Source organism: Peromyscus eremicus, chromosome 3 (genome assembly GCF_949786415.1).
Source record: "Peromyscus eremicus chromosome 3, PerEre_H2_v1, whole genome shotgun sequence".
Lineage (NCBI taxonomy): Eukaryota > Metazoa > Chordata > Mammalia > Rodentia > Cricetidae > Peromyscus > Peromyscus eremicus.
The window spans coordinates 131,095,042-131,111,462 of record NC_081418.1 but is presented as its reverse complement, the minus strand read 5'-3'; the positions used below and the strand labels follow the sequence as shown (position 1 = coordinate 131,111,462).

Sequence of the window (16,421 nt, the reverse complement as noted above, 5' to 3'; positions counted from 1 at the left end):
CCTAATTAAGCATGCATTGAATTTCTGCATGAGTAAAATTTTATGAAATAGGATCTTTATATCTCTAAAGTTCCAGAAAAGATTCTAATAATACCCTACTCATAAAACTTCCAGTGTACTGATCATGTCTACCCACCTTTTTACCCTCTTCCTGGTTTCCCTTGGTCTCCTTCTTAGTCCATAATAGCACATTTTCTAGTTTCAGGTCTTTTCTTTCCATATGTGAAAACAAAAAACACATAGGACTTTAAATATTTAATTTGCCTTCCTCTTCTATCCATTTTCCTGAAAGTCACAGGATCTCGTTCTTCATGGCTAGTAATACTGTTGTTTACATACCATTTTCATTCACCTATTGTTTGGCACTTAGGCTGATTCCATACTTGGGCTGTTGTGAATTTTACAGCAAACTTGTACTTATCTCTAGTATGCTGTCTTAGTTAGGGTTTCTATTGCTGTGAAGGGACACCATGATCATGGCAATTCTTTTTCCCCCCACTGGTTTTTTGAGACGGGTTTCTCTGTGTAGTTCTGGTGCCTGTCCTGGATCTTGCTCTGTAGAGGTTGGCCTCGAACTCACAGAGATCCGCCTGGCTCTGCCTCCCCAGTGCTGGGATTAAAGGCGTGTGCCACTGCTGCCCCGATGACCATGGCAATTCTTTTTTGGTTTTTCGAGACAGGGTTTCTCTGTGTAGCTTTGTGCCTTTCCTGGGACTCACTTGGTAGCCCAGACTGGCCTCGAACTCACAGAGATCCACCTGCCTCTGCCTCCCGAGTGCTGGGATTAAAGGCGTGCGCCACCACCGCCCGGCTCCCGACCATGGCAATTCTTAATAAGAAAAACATTTAATTGGGGCTGCTTACAGTTTCAGAGGTTTAGTCCATTATCATCATGGCAGGAACCATGGCAGTGACACATGGAGAAGGAGCCAAGAGATTGGCCAGTATCAGGAAGAGAGAGCGAGCCACTGGGTCTGGCTTGAGCTTCTGAAACCTCAAAGCCGCCCTCCTGTGACATACTTCCTCCAACAAAGCCACACCTCCAATTATGCTACTGCTTATGAGTCTTTGGGGGCCGTTTTCATTCATACTACCACATATGCTGATTCCATTTTCATATTAAAAACTCAGAGGTGGGAAAATGATATGGTAGCTCTATCTTTAATGTTTGGAGGGACCTCCATATTATATTGCACACTGGCATTATCAACTTACATTCCTAACAATGTATGAGGGCTCTTGCTTTGCCCAAATTTTACGAAAATTTCAGATTTAACTGCAGTAAGTTTTCGTTCGCCTGGAAGCTAAATGAGCATTTTTCACAGTCAGTGGCTATTTATATTTCTTTGATGTCTCCTCAGACTTTCTTAAACTTTTTTAGTTCTGTGTGTAGTTGGAGTCTTATGTGGGAAATCCGCCTGTGTCAGTATTCTGAAGTTTTCCCCTAGGCCTTACTCTAGTGGTTTCAAATTAAAGTTTTACTCTTAAAGTCTCTTGTCTTTTTTGTTTTTAGAGTAAGATAAGGGCCTAGTTTCAGTCTTGTATATTTGGATATCCAGTTTTCCCATCAACTGCCCTTTATTGAACACATATTTTTAACACCTCTCATTGAGACTCACTTGAAAATACATTGATGAGTTCACTTGTGTTCGCCTGGCTCCTGTCTGCTTTTGTGCCAGCATTGTTCCTTTTGTTACAGAGCCTGCGGTGGAGCCCGGGGTAGTGCTTTTTACTTAGGTTTCCTTGGATACTTGGAGACTTTTTTTATTTTTTAAAATTTTTTTTTCTAGTTCTACAAATTCATTTTCAGTATTCATGTTACCCACTGTTCTATTGGGGCCTCAATATCGCCCCCCCCCCCCCCCCCCCGCCGCCGCCCCTCCTCCCCCCACACCAGGCTTTTTCTTTCGGGCAACCAACCAGCTCCCAGATCATGACACAGAGACTTACTTGTTTTGAATGCTTGGCTTTGGCTTAGCTCTTTTCTTGCTAGCTCTTGTAACTTAACCTGTTTCTCTCTGTGCACCTTTTGCCTCAGGGCTTCTTACCTTTTCTTACTCTCTTGCTGTCTCAGTGTCTGGCAGGCTGATGGCTGCCTGGTTTCTTGCCCCGGGCATCTCTCTCGTTCTCTTCTCTTCCTCCTCCTCTCTTTCCTTTCTTTCTTCTTGAGCTTAGATTTCTCCTCCTACTTATTGTCTCTGCCTGCCAGCCCCACCTATCCCTCTCCTGCCTAACTATTGGCCTTTCAGCATATTAATTATTAGACCAATCAGGTGCCTTAGGCAGGCCAGGTAAAACAGATGCAACACATCTTTACACAATTAAACAAATGCAACATAAACAAAAGTAACCCACCTTTACACAGTTAAAGTAATGTTCTGCAGTATAAGCAAATGTAACACATCTTTGCCTATTAAAATCATATTCCACAAGACTCTCTCTCTTTGTCTAGTAGGTTTGGGTTTTTCTTGTTTGTTTGTTTGTTTTGTTTTTTGTTTTTTTTGGCGCCCTTTCAACACTTGGGGCGTATAAAATTATTGTATTTCATTCCAGTTTTCTTCGTATAGCTTTCAACATACTTTTCTCATTTCTCCATCTATATCTAGATATAAATTTCATAGTTTATTGTGTTGGTAATATTTTTTTATTATTTCTCATTAAATTATCTTTTATTCTAGTTGGATATAATGTTCTTAATGATGGTGTTTATTAAATTCTCTTCTGAGTGTTAAGGGTTCCCCTAAGCCTTGTCCAGGTGCAATAATCTTGGTTCGTAGTTATTTTCTTTGAGGACTGAAATGCCTCGTTCCACGCCCTCCTGGCATGTAGAGTGCCTTTTATGAAGTCTTCCACTGGCTAAGGTATTTGCCTTTAAATATTACTTGTCACTTCTCTGTTTCAGAGTGTAATATTCTTTCTTAGTCCTGTACTTTTTAAAACTTGACTATAATAAATTTTAGTCAATAATTATAATAGAAAATATAAAAGAAAAATAAGAAAGCATGAAGAGCAAATGTAAAGACCACGTATCAGACTCATTGGGAGAAGAGCTACAGGCTGGAGGCATAGAAAGCCTCTTTAACAAAAATAATAGCAAAGACTTCCCCCAAGTCTTGGAAAATGGGAAAACCAAGTATAGGAAGCATTTAGAACCTCAAACATACATAACCATAAAAGTACTTTGCCACAACATTAATTATAGTCCTTGCCTTACTTTCCATGTCACTTGTTTGTTTGTTTGTTTGTTTGTTTTTTAGGATAGAGTCTCATGTAGCCAAGACTGGCCTTGAACTAATTCTGTGTCCCAGCTTGACCCAGAACTCTTGCTTCTCCTGCCTCTTTATCTCAACATGCTGAGATTGTAGGCATGCACCAAATGCACAAACTATGCTTGGTTTGTGGGGATCTTTAGTTCCTGTAATCTCAGAATTATTTACCAAGTCCTTATAGAAGTCGTTTCAGTTTCATTTCCACAGCCATGAAAATTATCTGAAGTTGACAGACCATTTCTAGGATTGAAAACTTCGAATCATTCCTCTCTCTCTGAAATTCATTCTGTTCCTTAGAAGGCCAGAAGGTGCACATATTGCCCAGCTTTAGCTTTATAACAGGAGCCCTCTTTCTCTCTTCTCATGTTATATACTAAAAGTAGGCCTCTTCTTTTTTCTTAGTATGTCAGTGCCTGGCTTGTTACAGGGAAATTGGTAATTGTCTAGTAACGTACAAATCTGAATGTGCCCAGTCTTGTCTGATCTAACCCAAGCAGGGTCAGGCTGGTTAGTACTTGGGTAGGAGAAATCAATAATTCTTTTGAGTAAATGAATGCATCTAAGTGTGTGAAGAAACGAATGACCACACTGAGAAGTTTCATTGAAAAAACTTGCTGTTTAGAAAAGGGTTATTTAAAAAATCTAAACACTAACATTCAAGAACAGGTTCCCTTTACCCAGCTGATTTGGTTGTCTGTCTAGTTGCAGTATTCTTTGTCCTTCTACTTGTTGTGCGGCAATCTCTCTTGGCGTTCCCAGAGGCATCTTAGAAGTCATCTGATTTCATATGGATTCATTGCGGTCCCTCTCAGCACTGCTGCCTTCATGTTGGGAATGGCGTTTGACAAGACAACTTTGTCTTCTTTTGTTAGGGATTTGCCTATTTGTATTATGTCTATAGAGTACTTATCTTTTCTCTGTGGTGGTGTAAAATTCTGGCTGTAGTAAGGGTGTATAGGTATGTAGTAAGGTTATATGTAGCATATAATTTTGAAACAATTAAACTTTAAATTATTTCTACAGAGAACACATCCACACCATAATTTGTTTATGCTTTAAATAATTGTTATTGTACCTACTTCTACCATTTTAATGACTTTTTTCCTTAAATGCATATGTATATTCAGATTGAAAATCTCCAGGAACAACTGAGAGATAAAGAGAAGCAGATGAGCAGCTTGAAAGAGCGAGTCAAGTCTCTCCAGGCGGATACCACCAACACAGATACAGCTCTGACGACCTTGGAGGAGGCTCTTGCAGAGAAAGTGAGTGATTGGCCTGACCCTTCCCAGATCTTTGAGTTCTCCTTTCTCGTTATTCTGAAATTGGCTATAAACACAGGAGAAATCCTTTCATGGAAACGGTTCTTTGTTGCTGATGTGTATAGTATAGACAGAAAGACAGTCTAGGTACTGATGGATGTTAGCACCAACTAGTAGGCAAGATTGGTTGCATACCAAAAGGCCATGGCCACATTTCCTAAAGAAACAGCATGTGTTCCCCATTTTGCTGCTTTTTGAAGCAAAAGAAAATTCATTATTTAACAAAATGTGTAGGATACTGGACATTGATTATCAGGATGCTATCCCAGACTAGCTCCTCTGTTACCTTCCTACCCTATGACATATATGACATATGGATTTTATTCATGAATTTTACATCCTTACTACTTTCTAGTCTTGGCTTACCCCTGAAATAATTTAAGTTTATTTATTTTTATGTCTATAGATGTTTTGTTGACATCAATGTCTGTGCATCACATGTGCCTTGTGTCCTTAGAGGCCAGAAAGGGCATTGAATTTTCTGGTACTGTAGTTACAACCAGTTGTGGCTGCCATGTGGGTTGGGAATTGAATGTGAGTCCTCTGGAAGAGCAGCCAGTGCTCTTAATCACAGACTCAATCTCTGTAGCCACTTGGCTTGTATTACTTTATTTTACCTTTATGAGCACATTGGACTTTTTAAGGAATGGTTGAATGAAGAAGTGCTCTAAACCATCTTAGAAGGTATTTTAGAGAATCTCCTTATGGTGTTTTCGTTTCTTGTTGATCTTTTATTTGTTTGTCTTTGTTTTTGGATGTGCCTTGTTTTGTGATGGAGGTCTTATATGGGTTAGGCTGGCCTTAGGTTCACAGTGTAGCTCAGTAGTTCTTCAGAGGAACAGAACTTATAAGATGAATCTGTTATCCACCTATCTGTAACAAGAATCTTAAATGGTCTAATTAATAAAAAACTCAGTGCCAACTATTGGGGTAAATTCTAAAAGATCAGAGAAGCAGAACAAGCCACAGCTAACCTCACCTTGCCAACTTCTCAGCTGATCCTGTTTCCTCAAACTAGAAGCCTCTGAATCCTCATCTGAATGGATCTCAGCTGAACTGCTGCTTAAAGCCTAAAAGCTTAAGAGCCTGTAGTTCCTGGTCCTCACACCTTACATACCTTTCTGCTTCCTGCCATCACTTCCTGGGATTAAAGGCGTGTGTCTTTCCCAAACAATGCATGAGATCTCAAGTGCTGGGATTAAAGATGTGTGTCACCATACCTGGCTATTTCCAGTATGGCCTTGAACTCACAGAGATCTAAATGGATCTCTGCCTCCAGAATGCTAGGATTAAAGGCATGTGTGCCACCATTTTCTGGCCTCTATGTCTATCTAGTGGCTGTTCTGTTCTCTGACCCCAGATAACTTCATTAGGGTACACAATATATGGGGGGGGGGGATGACACAATATCACCACATCCATCCATCCATCCATCCATCCATCCATCCATCCATCCATCCATCCATCCATCCAGTGGGGTTAGAAAGGCTTACAGGCTATAGTCCAGCTTGTCCAACAATGGCTGTTTACCAATAGAAGATTCAAGAATCCAGTAGTTGCGAGTTCTCTATTCTGGGTGTCTCAGCTGATCTTCAGTATATGCCAGAATCCTGAAGAAGAAATGAACTTACTTGTGAGAGTGAGAGCATGCAGGCAAAGAGAGAGCTAGCTTCCTTCCATGTCCTTTACATAGGCTACCAGCAGAAGGGGTGGCCCAGATTAATCCACCTCAAAAGGTCCGGATTAATGGTGTTTTTTCCCACCTCAAAGATCTGGATTAGAAGTGGGTCTTTACACTTCAAATGATTTAATTAAGAAAAAAAAATCCCTTACTGGTGTGCCCAGCCATTTGAGTTTTAGTTAATTCTAGATATAGTCCACTTGACAACTAAGAATAGCCCTTAATGCTCCAGGTGTTAAAACTCTTGATCCTCTTATCTCTAATTCCAAGTGTTGGGATTAAAGGGTTATCCCATCATGCTGTACATTCCTTGAGATATTTAACTGGATTGTTTTAGAGACATAAGGCAACATTCCTTAGGGTAGCAGAATTTTTTATTTTTCTACCTCATCTTTGCCTTCTTTTATGTTAGATAATTGTATCATAGCTTCCCTCCTCCCTTTTGATATATGAGTTATGAGTAATTTCTGTTGCTTTGTAGGTAGTGTGTGTCAGTATCATTATAGTGAAGAATTATGTTACTTATTGTCCTAAGGGCGTACACATAAGTTTTTTTGCTACTTGGAAATTGAATTTAAATGGCAATATTTCAAGAAAAGGCTTTAGTGATATCTAATAATATTTGAAAAGTTAGGAAACCACTCTTGGTATTTAAAAATAAACAAAGTTGGACATTTATTGGTTACAGTAGGAAAAATGAGTTCTTTGAAAAGTGAATTCTTAAAGAGCTTACCATTGTCTTTTTAATAGATGATAGAATTGTTGAATTTGGCCAGAGGTAGCAGAGTATGTTACATAATGTAAGTACACATGGGAGTTTCCTCATGACTTGGTGTGCTTTCTTTTTAGGAACGGACAATTGAACGCTTGAAGGAGCAACGGGACAGAGATGAGCGAGAGAAGCAGGAGGAGATTGATACCTACAAAAAAGATCTTAAAGACTTGAAAGAGAAAGTCAGCCTGTTGCAAGGGGACCTCTCGGAGAAGGAGGTCAGGGTTACCAGTCGTACTCGGTTTGCTTAGTCATTACTGTTGCAAGGAGACCTCTCGGAGAAGGAGGTCAGGGTTGCCAGACGTACTCGGTTTACTTAGTCATTACTGTGTATGCATCTGCTGCTGTCTGCACAATGCAGATGAGCAAGAAAGGTTCTCTCAGTGTTCTGTGACAAGCTTTCTAGATTCTCAGGAGCTGGGAGGGCTACAGTAGACTGCTTATCACTCCCTAGTCCTTTACTACTTTGCTCTCTGGTCTAGGACTTGGTTTCTTATGTGATACCGATACTTGGCAGATCCTAGAGTACCTGCAGCCTAGTTATATATGGAGAAACACTGCTAGTAGTTAGAAAAGTGACACACAAAGGAAGAAATCTAATTACAGCCACTGTTAGAAACATAATTACCTATAACTTAGGTGACTTCATGAATTTTGATCTTAGTTTTGAATAATCCTGTTAGTATAACTTAAATAGCTAAAATGTTGACTGCTGTGTGATGAGTAATCCTGTAGGTTTGTCTAATGACTTTACGAGAATTTATAGAAGTAAGTTTCTACAAGAATTTCCTGCTAACATTCAAGTTAGTGTAGTTACTAAGTTTGGCTACTTGTGTTCTCAAAGCTCAGTCCCCTTTTATTTTGTGAGAGTAAGTATATTAGGTTAGAACTCTTGTTCTGTTTTGAGACAGGGCCTCCTCTATCTCAGACTGGCCTTCAACTTCCACTCCTCCTGCCTTCAACTCCAAGTGCTGGAATTACAAGTGTGTTCTGTGCCTGGTCTATGTGGTCCTGGAAGTTGAACCTAGGACTTGATTAATGTCAGGCAAGCTTTTTACCTGAGCTGCATCCCAAGCATTTTTTAGGACTCTCTATGTCACTGTTCATTAAGTCCTGAGGATCAGCATTATTTTGATTAATGTCTGGAAACTAAAGCTAATACCGTTTTATAGTTAATGGATGTTCTTGAAATGGAAACTTTCAGACACTATGAATAAACATTTAAACAATGAAATCTACATTTTATTTCACAATATTTATCTAAACGTCTTGTTGCTTTTAGGCTTCCCTCTTGGATCTCAAAGAGCATGCTTCTTCCCTGGCTTCCTCAGGACTGAAAAAGGACTCACGACTCAAGACCCTAGAAATTGCTCTTGAGCAGAAGAAGGAAGAGTGCCTGAAAATGGAGTCCCAGCTGAAGAAGGTTGAAGAGAAAGTTCCCGTTCTTCCTTCTCTTTACATAAGAACACTGTAGATAGCTCTGAGTCTGTCCATCTATCCCCCCTCCCTCCCTCCCTCCCCCTTCCCTCCCTCCCTCTTTTGTTTTTCTTCCTTCCTTCCTTCCTTCTGCTAAGGAGTGCAGTGACAATACAGATTTTATAGTTATTTCCTTTCTTCTTTTCTTCCTTTCTTCCTTTCTTCCTTTCTTCCTTCCTTCCTTCCTTCCTTCCTTCCTTCCTTCCTTCCCTCCCTCCCTCCCACCCCCCTCCCTCCCACCCCCCTCCCTCCCTCCTCCCTCCCTCCCTCCCCCCTCCCCCCTCCCTCCCTCCCCCTCCCCCTCCCCCCTCCCCCCTCCCCCTCCCCCCTCCCCCTCTCCCCTCCCCCCTCCCCCTTCCCCCCCTCCCCCCCTCCCCTCCCTCCCTCCCTCCCTCCCTCCCTCCCTCCCTCCCTCCCTCCCTCCCTCCCTCCTTCCTTCCTTCCTTCCTTCCTTCCTTCCTTCCTTCCTTCCTGAGGTATGTTTGGTCTTGTAGCTGTGACCAAACACCTAAGATATACAACATTAAAGTAGGAAAGATTTATTTGGATTTACAGTTTGAGAGGTTACAGATCATGGTTGGATGATCTCATTGCTTTCAGTCTTTAGTGCAACGGAGCATCATGATCACCAGAAAAGTAGATAGGAGTGAGGACAAAGTGTTCCTTTAAGGTCGTGTGCCTAGTGACCTACTTCCTCTACTGAGATCTTGAGTATCAACCTCTCAGCAATGCAATCACGTTATGGTTCTATGATTAACCCTTAGATTAGGTCAGAGCCCTTCTGATTTACCCACTCACTTCTCAGTTCCCCCAGTTCTGAACAAATGCACAAATCAAGCCTTCAGCACATGCGCATTTGAGAGGAGGAAGACTTTCATCTCTGAGAGATAGCTTCTAAAAGGTTCCTGTAGACTGCTTTTTGCTTATTCAGGACTGCTTCTCTTTCCTTTTGCTTCAACCATGCTGTAGCTTCTAATCACCCCAGTTTAGTCTAGAATTTTGCTAGTGTATTAACATATTGGCCTTTCATTAGAATCTTCTTTGAAATCTGTGCTTAGTCTGTGTGTGTGTGTGTGTGTGTGTGTGTGTGTGTGTGTATAATATATTTATATATTTTTTTTTGTGTTTTGAGACAGGGTTTTCTGTGTGTAGCTTTGCGCCTTTCCTGGATCTTGCTCTGTAGACCAGGCTGACCTTGAACTCACAGAGATCTGCCTGCCTCTGCCTCCCGAGTGCTGGGGTTAAAGGTGTGCGCCACCACCGCCCGGCTTGTCTGTGTATTTTCTTTCTGGTTATTTTGACAATTTCTTAATATATATCATACATATTGATCCCTTTTATCTACCTGAGTCCGTTTCTCACATGCACTTTTTTTTTTTAACACACTGAGTTTGAAGCCCATGTCTCAGTTTCCTTTCCATTTATGTAATAAACACCTTGACCACAAGCAACATGAGGAGGAAAGGGTTTATTTCCTATAGCTTACAGTCCATCATGAAGGGAAATGAGGGTACGAGCTAAGGCAGCAACAGAGCAAGAGGCCATGGAAGGGTGTTTCACCTCCTGGCTGACTATACCACCAAGGACCATCTGCCCAGGGGTGACATTGCCCACATGGCTGAGTTCTACCACATCATTAGTTAGTTAAGAAAATACCCCGCAGACTACAGGCAGTCTTAAGGAGGCAATTTGTCAATTGAGATTCCTTCTTCTACTATGATTCTAACTTACGTCAAGTTGAGAAAAAACAAACCAGCACAGTGGGTTGTGTCACAATGGTTTGGTATTCATTGGAACTTGTTGAGCTCATCAGTGCCTACCATAGTGTTTGCCACTCACTGAAATCCATTTGTAGATCATAGTTCAGCAGGACAGGGCAGGGCCATGTAGGCCCCTCCACAATCCATGATTGACTTGATAGCAGGCCAATCTAATGGAAGCCCACTGCTGACAGCCACTGCTACGTGAGATCATGATTGCATTGACTATATCATGCCCACATATAGCATTTTATAGTTTTTTTTCATAATGTCTCAGCCCTTACATTCTTCACACATTCTCTTCTGTAATGTTCCCTAAGCATGAGAGGGGGTAGTATGAGTGTTTTGTTGAGGACTGAGCACTCAACCATCACTTTTTTCCTAGTATCTTGAGCAACCATAAGTCTTTTGCATTTTGCCACCTTTCATTCCAAAGAGAAGTTTCTCTGATTAAGACAGAGAGTTCAAAGTCATCCTGGTCTACAAAGTTTTAGGATAGCCAGAACTGTTACACATAGCAACCATGTCTCTTAAAAACAAACAAACAAACAACAAAGAGCAAAAGACAGAGAGTAGTATTTCTATATGGGTGTAATTAGAGGTATTTAGAAGGCAGCTTGGCACAATGTTAACTTAGCTAAACAACAGTGTTAAGTTACTCCTTGGGTCTAAGACCTTCTTAGCTCTGGGTTCTTTACCTGTGTTTATAACATCAGACATGAAATACTTGTCATGGAGTGGGCCTCAAAACTAATCAGAGAGTGCTTGGTTTCCCCCATAACAATAGTGCCACTATTGCACCAGGGTTACCCACTGCCTGGCAAGTGGGTATTGTAATTCAACTGGATAAGATCATTGATGCCTTTTATCCCTCAGTAGCCTGTACTGCACTCTCTGTACTATGAAAGCTGGCTACCAGAGAGGACACTTCCAGCTCAGTTCCAGTTTGGTTTCTTTGTATTTGTTTTACTTCTTTCTTTTGTCTTATTACTGTGTCTAGGACAAAGTACTATGTTGAATTGTAATACAGAGTGTCTTATTCCTGATTTTAGTGAGAATGCTGTGAATTTTTCTCCACGTAGGGTCATGTTATTTACGTTTGTCATATATAGCTCTTACTACGTTGAAATAGGTATTTCCCATGCCTAGTCTATCAAGAAAGAGTTTTTAGCATGAAGGGATGTTGGATCAGAAGACTGTTCTGCATCTATTGAGATGATTTCTCTTCTGTTCAGTTTTTTTGTGTGTTTGTTTATTTGCTTTTGTTCTTTTATTTATTGAGACAGGGAGGGTCTCTATATCCTTTTTGGCCAGTAACCTGTTTCTGTACCTGTACTTCTGCCTTCAGAGTGTTGGGATTACAGATTTGTGCCTCCATGCCTGAGGTTTACATCTTGAGTTAAATATTCTACTCTATTTGCAAAGTTAACTAATTAATTCATTTATTTTGAGACGTGTTCCCACTATGTAGCCTTCACTGTCCTGCAATTTGCTCTGTAGATCAGGCTGGATTGGAACTCACAAACTTCCACCTACCTCTGCCTCTCCAGTACTGGGATATATATTACCATGCTCAGCTGTAAAATTGTTTTAAATAAATGTTTGTAATAATTAAATATCCTTGAAATTCCATTTTAAAGTATAAATGAACCAAGCTGAGTTTAGATAGCAGTGTCTCTGGTATAAAATTTGTTATGATATTAAGAGAGGGTTCGCCGGGCGGTGGTGGCGCACGCCTTTAATCCCAGCACTCGGGAGGCAGAGCCAGGCAGATCTCTGTGAGTTCGAGGCCAGCCTGGGCTACCAAGTGAGTTCCAGGAGAGGCGCAAAGCTACACAGAGAAACCCTGTCTCGAAAAACCAAAAAAAAAAAAAAAAAAAAAAAGAGAGAGGGTTCATAATATTTTTTACTTTTTATCCCTTTGTAGCATGTTGATCTTATCCTTAGTGGTTATTTATTCTGGATCATCATTGGCCCCTGAGTTATGTTTAACCTTAAACTTCTATTTAGCTACTGCTTATTTTCCTCCTCTTCCCCAGTCATTCTTTTCCTACCTTTTACTCCTGTGGACTGATCTATTTTACTCTAAAAATATTTTTTAAAGGTTTATTATTAGGGCTGGAGAAATAGCTCAGTGGTTAAGAGCATGTATTGCTCTTTTGGCAGACCTGGGTTTGATTCCCAACACCCACATCAAGCAACTCCCAGCTACCTGTAATTCCAGTTCCAGTTTCAATGCCTCTGGACTCCATGGGTGCCTACATTCACATGCACTAACATACACACATGATTAGAAACTTTTTAAAAAGATTTATTATTATTTTTAATGTGTATATTTGTGTGTCAGAGTATGTGGATGTGGGTGCTTATAGAGGCCAAAAGATGGGTATTGGATTCCCTGGAAGTGCAGCAAGAGTTCTTAACTGCTGAGTTATCTTACGTGCCTCATCCCTGTTTTTAAATCAAATAGAAATTCTTTTGAGTACATTATACAAATTCATTTGTTAAGTGATTTTCTGTCCTGTCAATTAACAGAGTGGGCACTGAGAATGTGGTGGTAGACAATATAGAACTGTCCATTGCCTTTAGAGAATTAATAGTCTGTGCTAGAGAAAATAGACACATAGCCAGCAAAGCCTAGTAAATCACAGGGTTTAGGGTATAGAGGACCCCTCCATGGAATTGACATTTAACTAACTGGTGACCTCAAAGTTAGGATACTCTAGCATGTATGAACCCCAGGCCACTGGTATTTATACTTTCATATTTATAGCATAAATAATAGCTATATAATCAAATGCAACTAGATTTCTCTCCGTGGCATTGATTAGAAGCTGTTGTTGATACTTGTTTATTTAATTGTCTTTTGTTGCCCCTCCCCCAAGCCTCTTTGTTTCCTATTTCCTGTTATCTGTGTGTGTCCGGATGGCAGGGATGTCTTTATTCATCCTGCTGTTGTTTGCACCTTCAGTTTCTCCTCTTCTTTCTTTTCTTGAGTTATGCGTATGGCGAGCATTCTGTGCAATAACTCTTGTCCTCCTTGCTGTTAGACACACTGTTTTACAAGAGTCACTGTAGCTTTCTCCTGTCCATGGGAGAATGAACCACACAGGAATTCCCTCCTCCTTAACTACAGAGTTGACAAAAGAATGGGAAACAAACCAATTTCAGACACTTGAAGAGCAGTTGTCTCTGTTTATTTCCCAAACTTCATAGTTGTTTCTCAAGTAACTTACAGGTTAAGGTAGTAACTTTGGAAGAGAGTAACTTTTTCCCCCAACTGGGAATGAAATCTTAAACAAATGAACTGAGTTATGTATTCACCCTCAAACATGTAGATAATACTTTCATGAAAAATTTAACTTAATTTACACACTTTTTCTCCTTTACTTAGGCAACTTTGTGTCACATTTTCCTAAAATATTTTCTGAAGAATTTATCTTCCTCTGTAATATTTTTGAAATATTTAAAAAGATTTATTTTTCTGCTTATTGAATAAGAAAAAATGCAATGTCTTAGTCTTTATCTTCTCATTAAGTACATTCATTATATACACGTAGCTTTAGAAGTTTGGGAGAAGGAATATTTTGGTTTGCTGCAAGCCATTTGGAACTTGGTCCTCAGATGGTGGTACTGTCTTGGCAGTTACAGAACCTTTTAGAAGTGAAGTCTGGATAACAGACAGAAAGAGGTCATTAAAGCCCTTAGGTTTTCAGGTTTTTGCCAGGTTAGACTTGTAACTGAACTCTCAGCTTCCCATCTGTCCCCAGCATGTCACCAGGCATGCTCTGTACTTCCAGCTCCCATCACCATGAATGGAGCCCCGACAGCTATTACTTCTCCATGATAGACTTTACCTTTAAAGCACGAGCCAAAACAATCCTCTCTTCCCTTCAATTTCTTTTTTCAGGTATTCTGTTAAAAAGAACAAGAAAATTAATATGATGAATTATTTGAAAATTAATTTTTTATTTTTTATTTTATTTTATTTTATTTTTTTTTGTTTTTTTGAGACAGGGTTTCTCTGTAGTTTTGGAGCCTGTCCTGGATTAAAGGTGTGCACCTCCGCCGCCCGGCAAAAATTAATTTTTAATTATGGAATTTGTAATATACTTTAAAATGTATTGACTTTATTAGCTGCCTTTTACAACAGAAACCTGAATAATATGCCTTTTCTTAGGTCTTAGAGTGGATCTTTCTTTTAACTTCATTTGTCAGTCCCAGGTTACCTTGTAAAATTCTGAACTTTGGCTTTAGCAAAGTATACTTGAGAGTAGCAATTCATTCTCTCTTCTGTGTGTCGTGTTGTAACCCCCCCCCCCCCCCCCCCCCCCCCCCCGTCTTTCTTTGTTGTTTTCAAGGCAGGATTTCACTATGTAATTGTGACTCTCCTAGAATTCACTGTGTAGACCAGGCTGACTTTGAACTCAGAGATCCCACCTGCCTCTGCCTCCCAAGTGTTGAGACTATGCCCAGCAGAGAGTAGCTATTTTCTTAATCCAGCTCCATTTGCACGGCATCCAGTTGTATCTGTATGATTCTAAATGCCATAGGCCATGTGATTCATACATTTGGTAAAGCCACATATAGAAGGAAATTCAATTAGGAACTAAGTCTAGTCTCAGCATTGATGGAAGAGGGGAAAGATCAGAATTTATAGCCTTCCACTGCCATCTTCATTAATCTCCCTCAATTCTGAGGCATCAATTGGGTTATGATGAGTTTTGGCCTCATAATAAGTATTCAAAGATAAAATAATTTTTAAAAGAAATCCATTTGTCAACTAAAATAATTCCTTTCCATTTATTACTAATCTTTTCCCTATGTAATCCTTAAGCAGAGAAAGGCCATTAGAAATTGAAGATTAGCCATTTAAATAGTTGATAACACTCTATTTACATTGAAATATAAATAGTTCTTTGGGTGTGGTTTGCTCATTGGCCCTGTATTGGCTAGATTTTGAAAATGAGACTTTGAATTTTTTTTTTGGTAGGCACATGAAGCAACATTGGAAGCCAGAGCCAGTCCAGAGATGAGTGACCGAATACAGCAATTGGAGAGAGAGATTGTCAGGTACAAAGATGAATCCAGCAAGGCCCAGACAGAAGTTGACCGCCTCTTGGAAATCTTGAAAGAAGTGGAAAATGAGAAGAATGACAAAGATAAGAAGATAGCTGAATTGGAAAGGTAAGAGAAGGGAAACTGAGTGGGAATGCCTGTGGCAGAAAATGAAAGCATGTTTTTACAACTTTGATGAAATGGTGTTTTCAGTATTATCTACCTCTCAATTAGGTTCTTCAGTGCCTTTTACTACTCTACTATTTACTTCTTCTTCCAAGTCAGTGTAAATGTTTTGTTACATTCCCTAAAAGATGACATTAAGTGGGGATACAGTGAGAAACTATTACTTGAACATCACTGACAAGAGAAAATGTTTACTGATTAAGGGCTATTTCTCCTAGCTATTCAAGAGAGTGCAAAGAGATCCTAGGTTTTATCATTGCTCTGTATAATGAGTGAATGATCTTCAAGTATAAGAAGTTGGTATCTTGCTCTAGAGTTCTGCTGCTGAACTGATGCTCTTTGGGCTGTGGATTTTTAGAATGCATAACTTAGAGTGCTGGAAAGCAAATGATTATAGCAATTCGCTTGTCAAAATTAGGAGGGACATTAAGGTGATAATGCAAGAGACTCATAGGTGATTCTTATCAGGTTTGAATTTTGAAATCTTTACAGTAGGTTGCATTTGAATAGATCCTGCCGGATAGATAGCTGTCTTGGAATATATTTTGTCTTTTATACTGAAGATCAAGTATATAGTCTGTTATTACCATCTCTACTTACATGGTCTATTTAAAATAATCACAAGTACACATACAAATACCTTTTCCTGTAGAACTTCATAGTCAACATATTCTTCTGGATACCCACAAAGATTGACAGTGACTGGATGAAGTCACTAATTCACATAGATCTTTAGAAACTTGTTTTAGGAATAATTTATTTTTCATTTTCTTCAAAGCTAGGAATTATCAGACATCATCTTTAAATTGTTTACTAGGATTTAAATTTTGGGAGTTAGTAATAGGCTTGATATTTTCCTTTCAAATTATTATTTTTCCTATTCTATATCCATAGACT

General features: G+C 39.7%; 1 protein-coding gene across 8 annotated transcripts in view; it reads left to right on the top strand.

Annotated features, from left to right (window-relative positions):
• Erc1 (ELKS/RAB6-interacting/CAST family member 1) overlaps nucleotides 1-16,421 on the top strand; it is a 337,373-nt gene that overhangs the window by 105,158 nt on the left and 215,794 nt on the right. For all 8 annotated transcript variants that reach the window (XM_059258486.1, XM_059258485.1, XM_059258483.1 and 5 more), the window contains 4 exons: nucleotides 4,397-4,534; nucleotides 7,122-7,262; nucleotides 8,327-8,467; nucleotides 15,274-15,467. In XM_059258486.1, coding sequence (XP_059114469.1) covers nucleotides 4,397-4,534; nucleotides 7,122-7,262; nucleotides 8,327-8,467; nucleotides 15,274-15,467 — 614 coding nt within the window. The remainder of the gene's footprint in view (nucleotides 1-4,396; nucleotides 4,535-7,121; nucleotides 7,263-8,326; nucleotides 8,468-15,273; nucleotides 15,468-16,421) is intronic.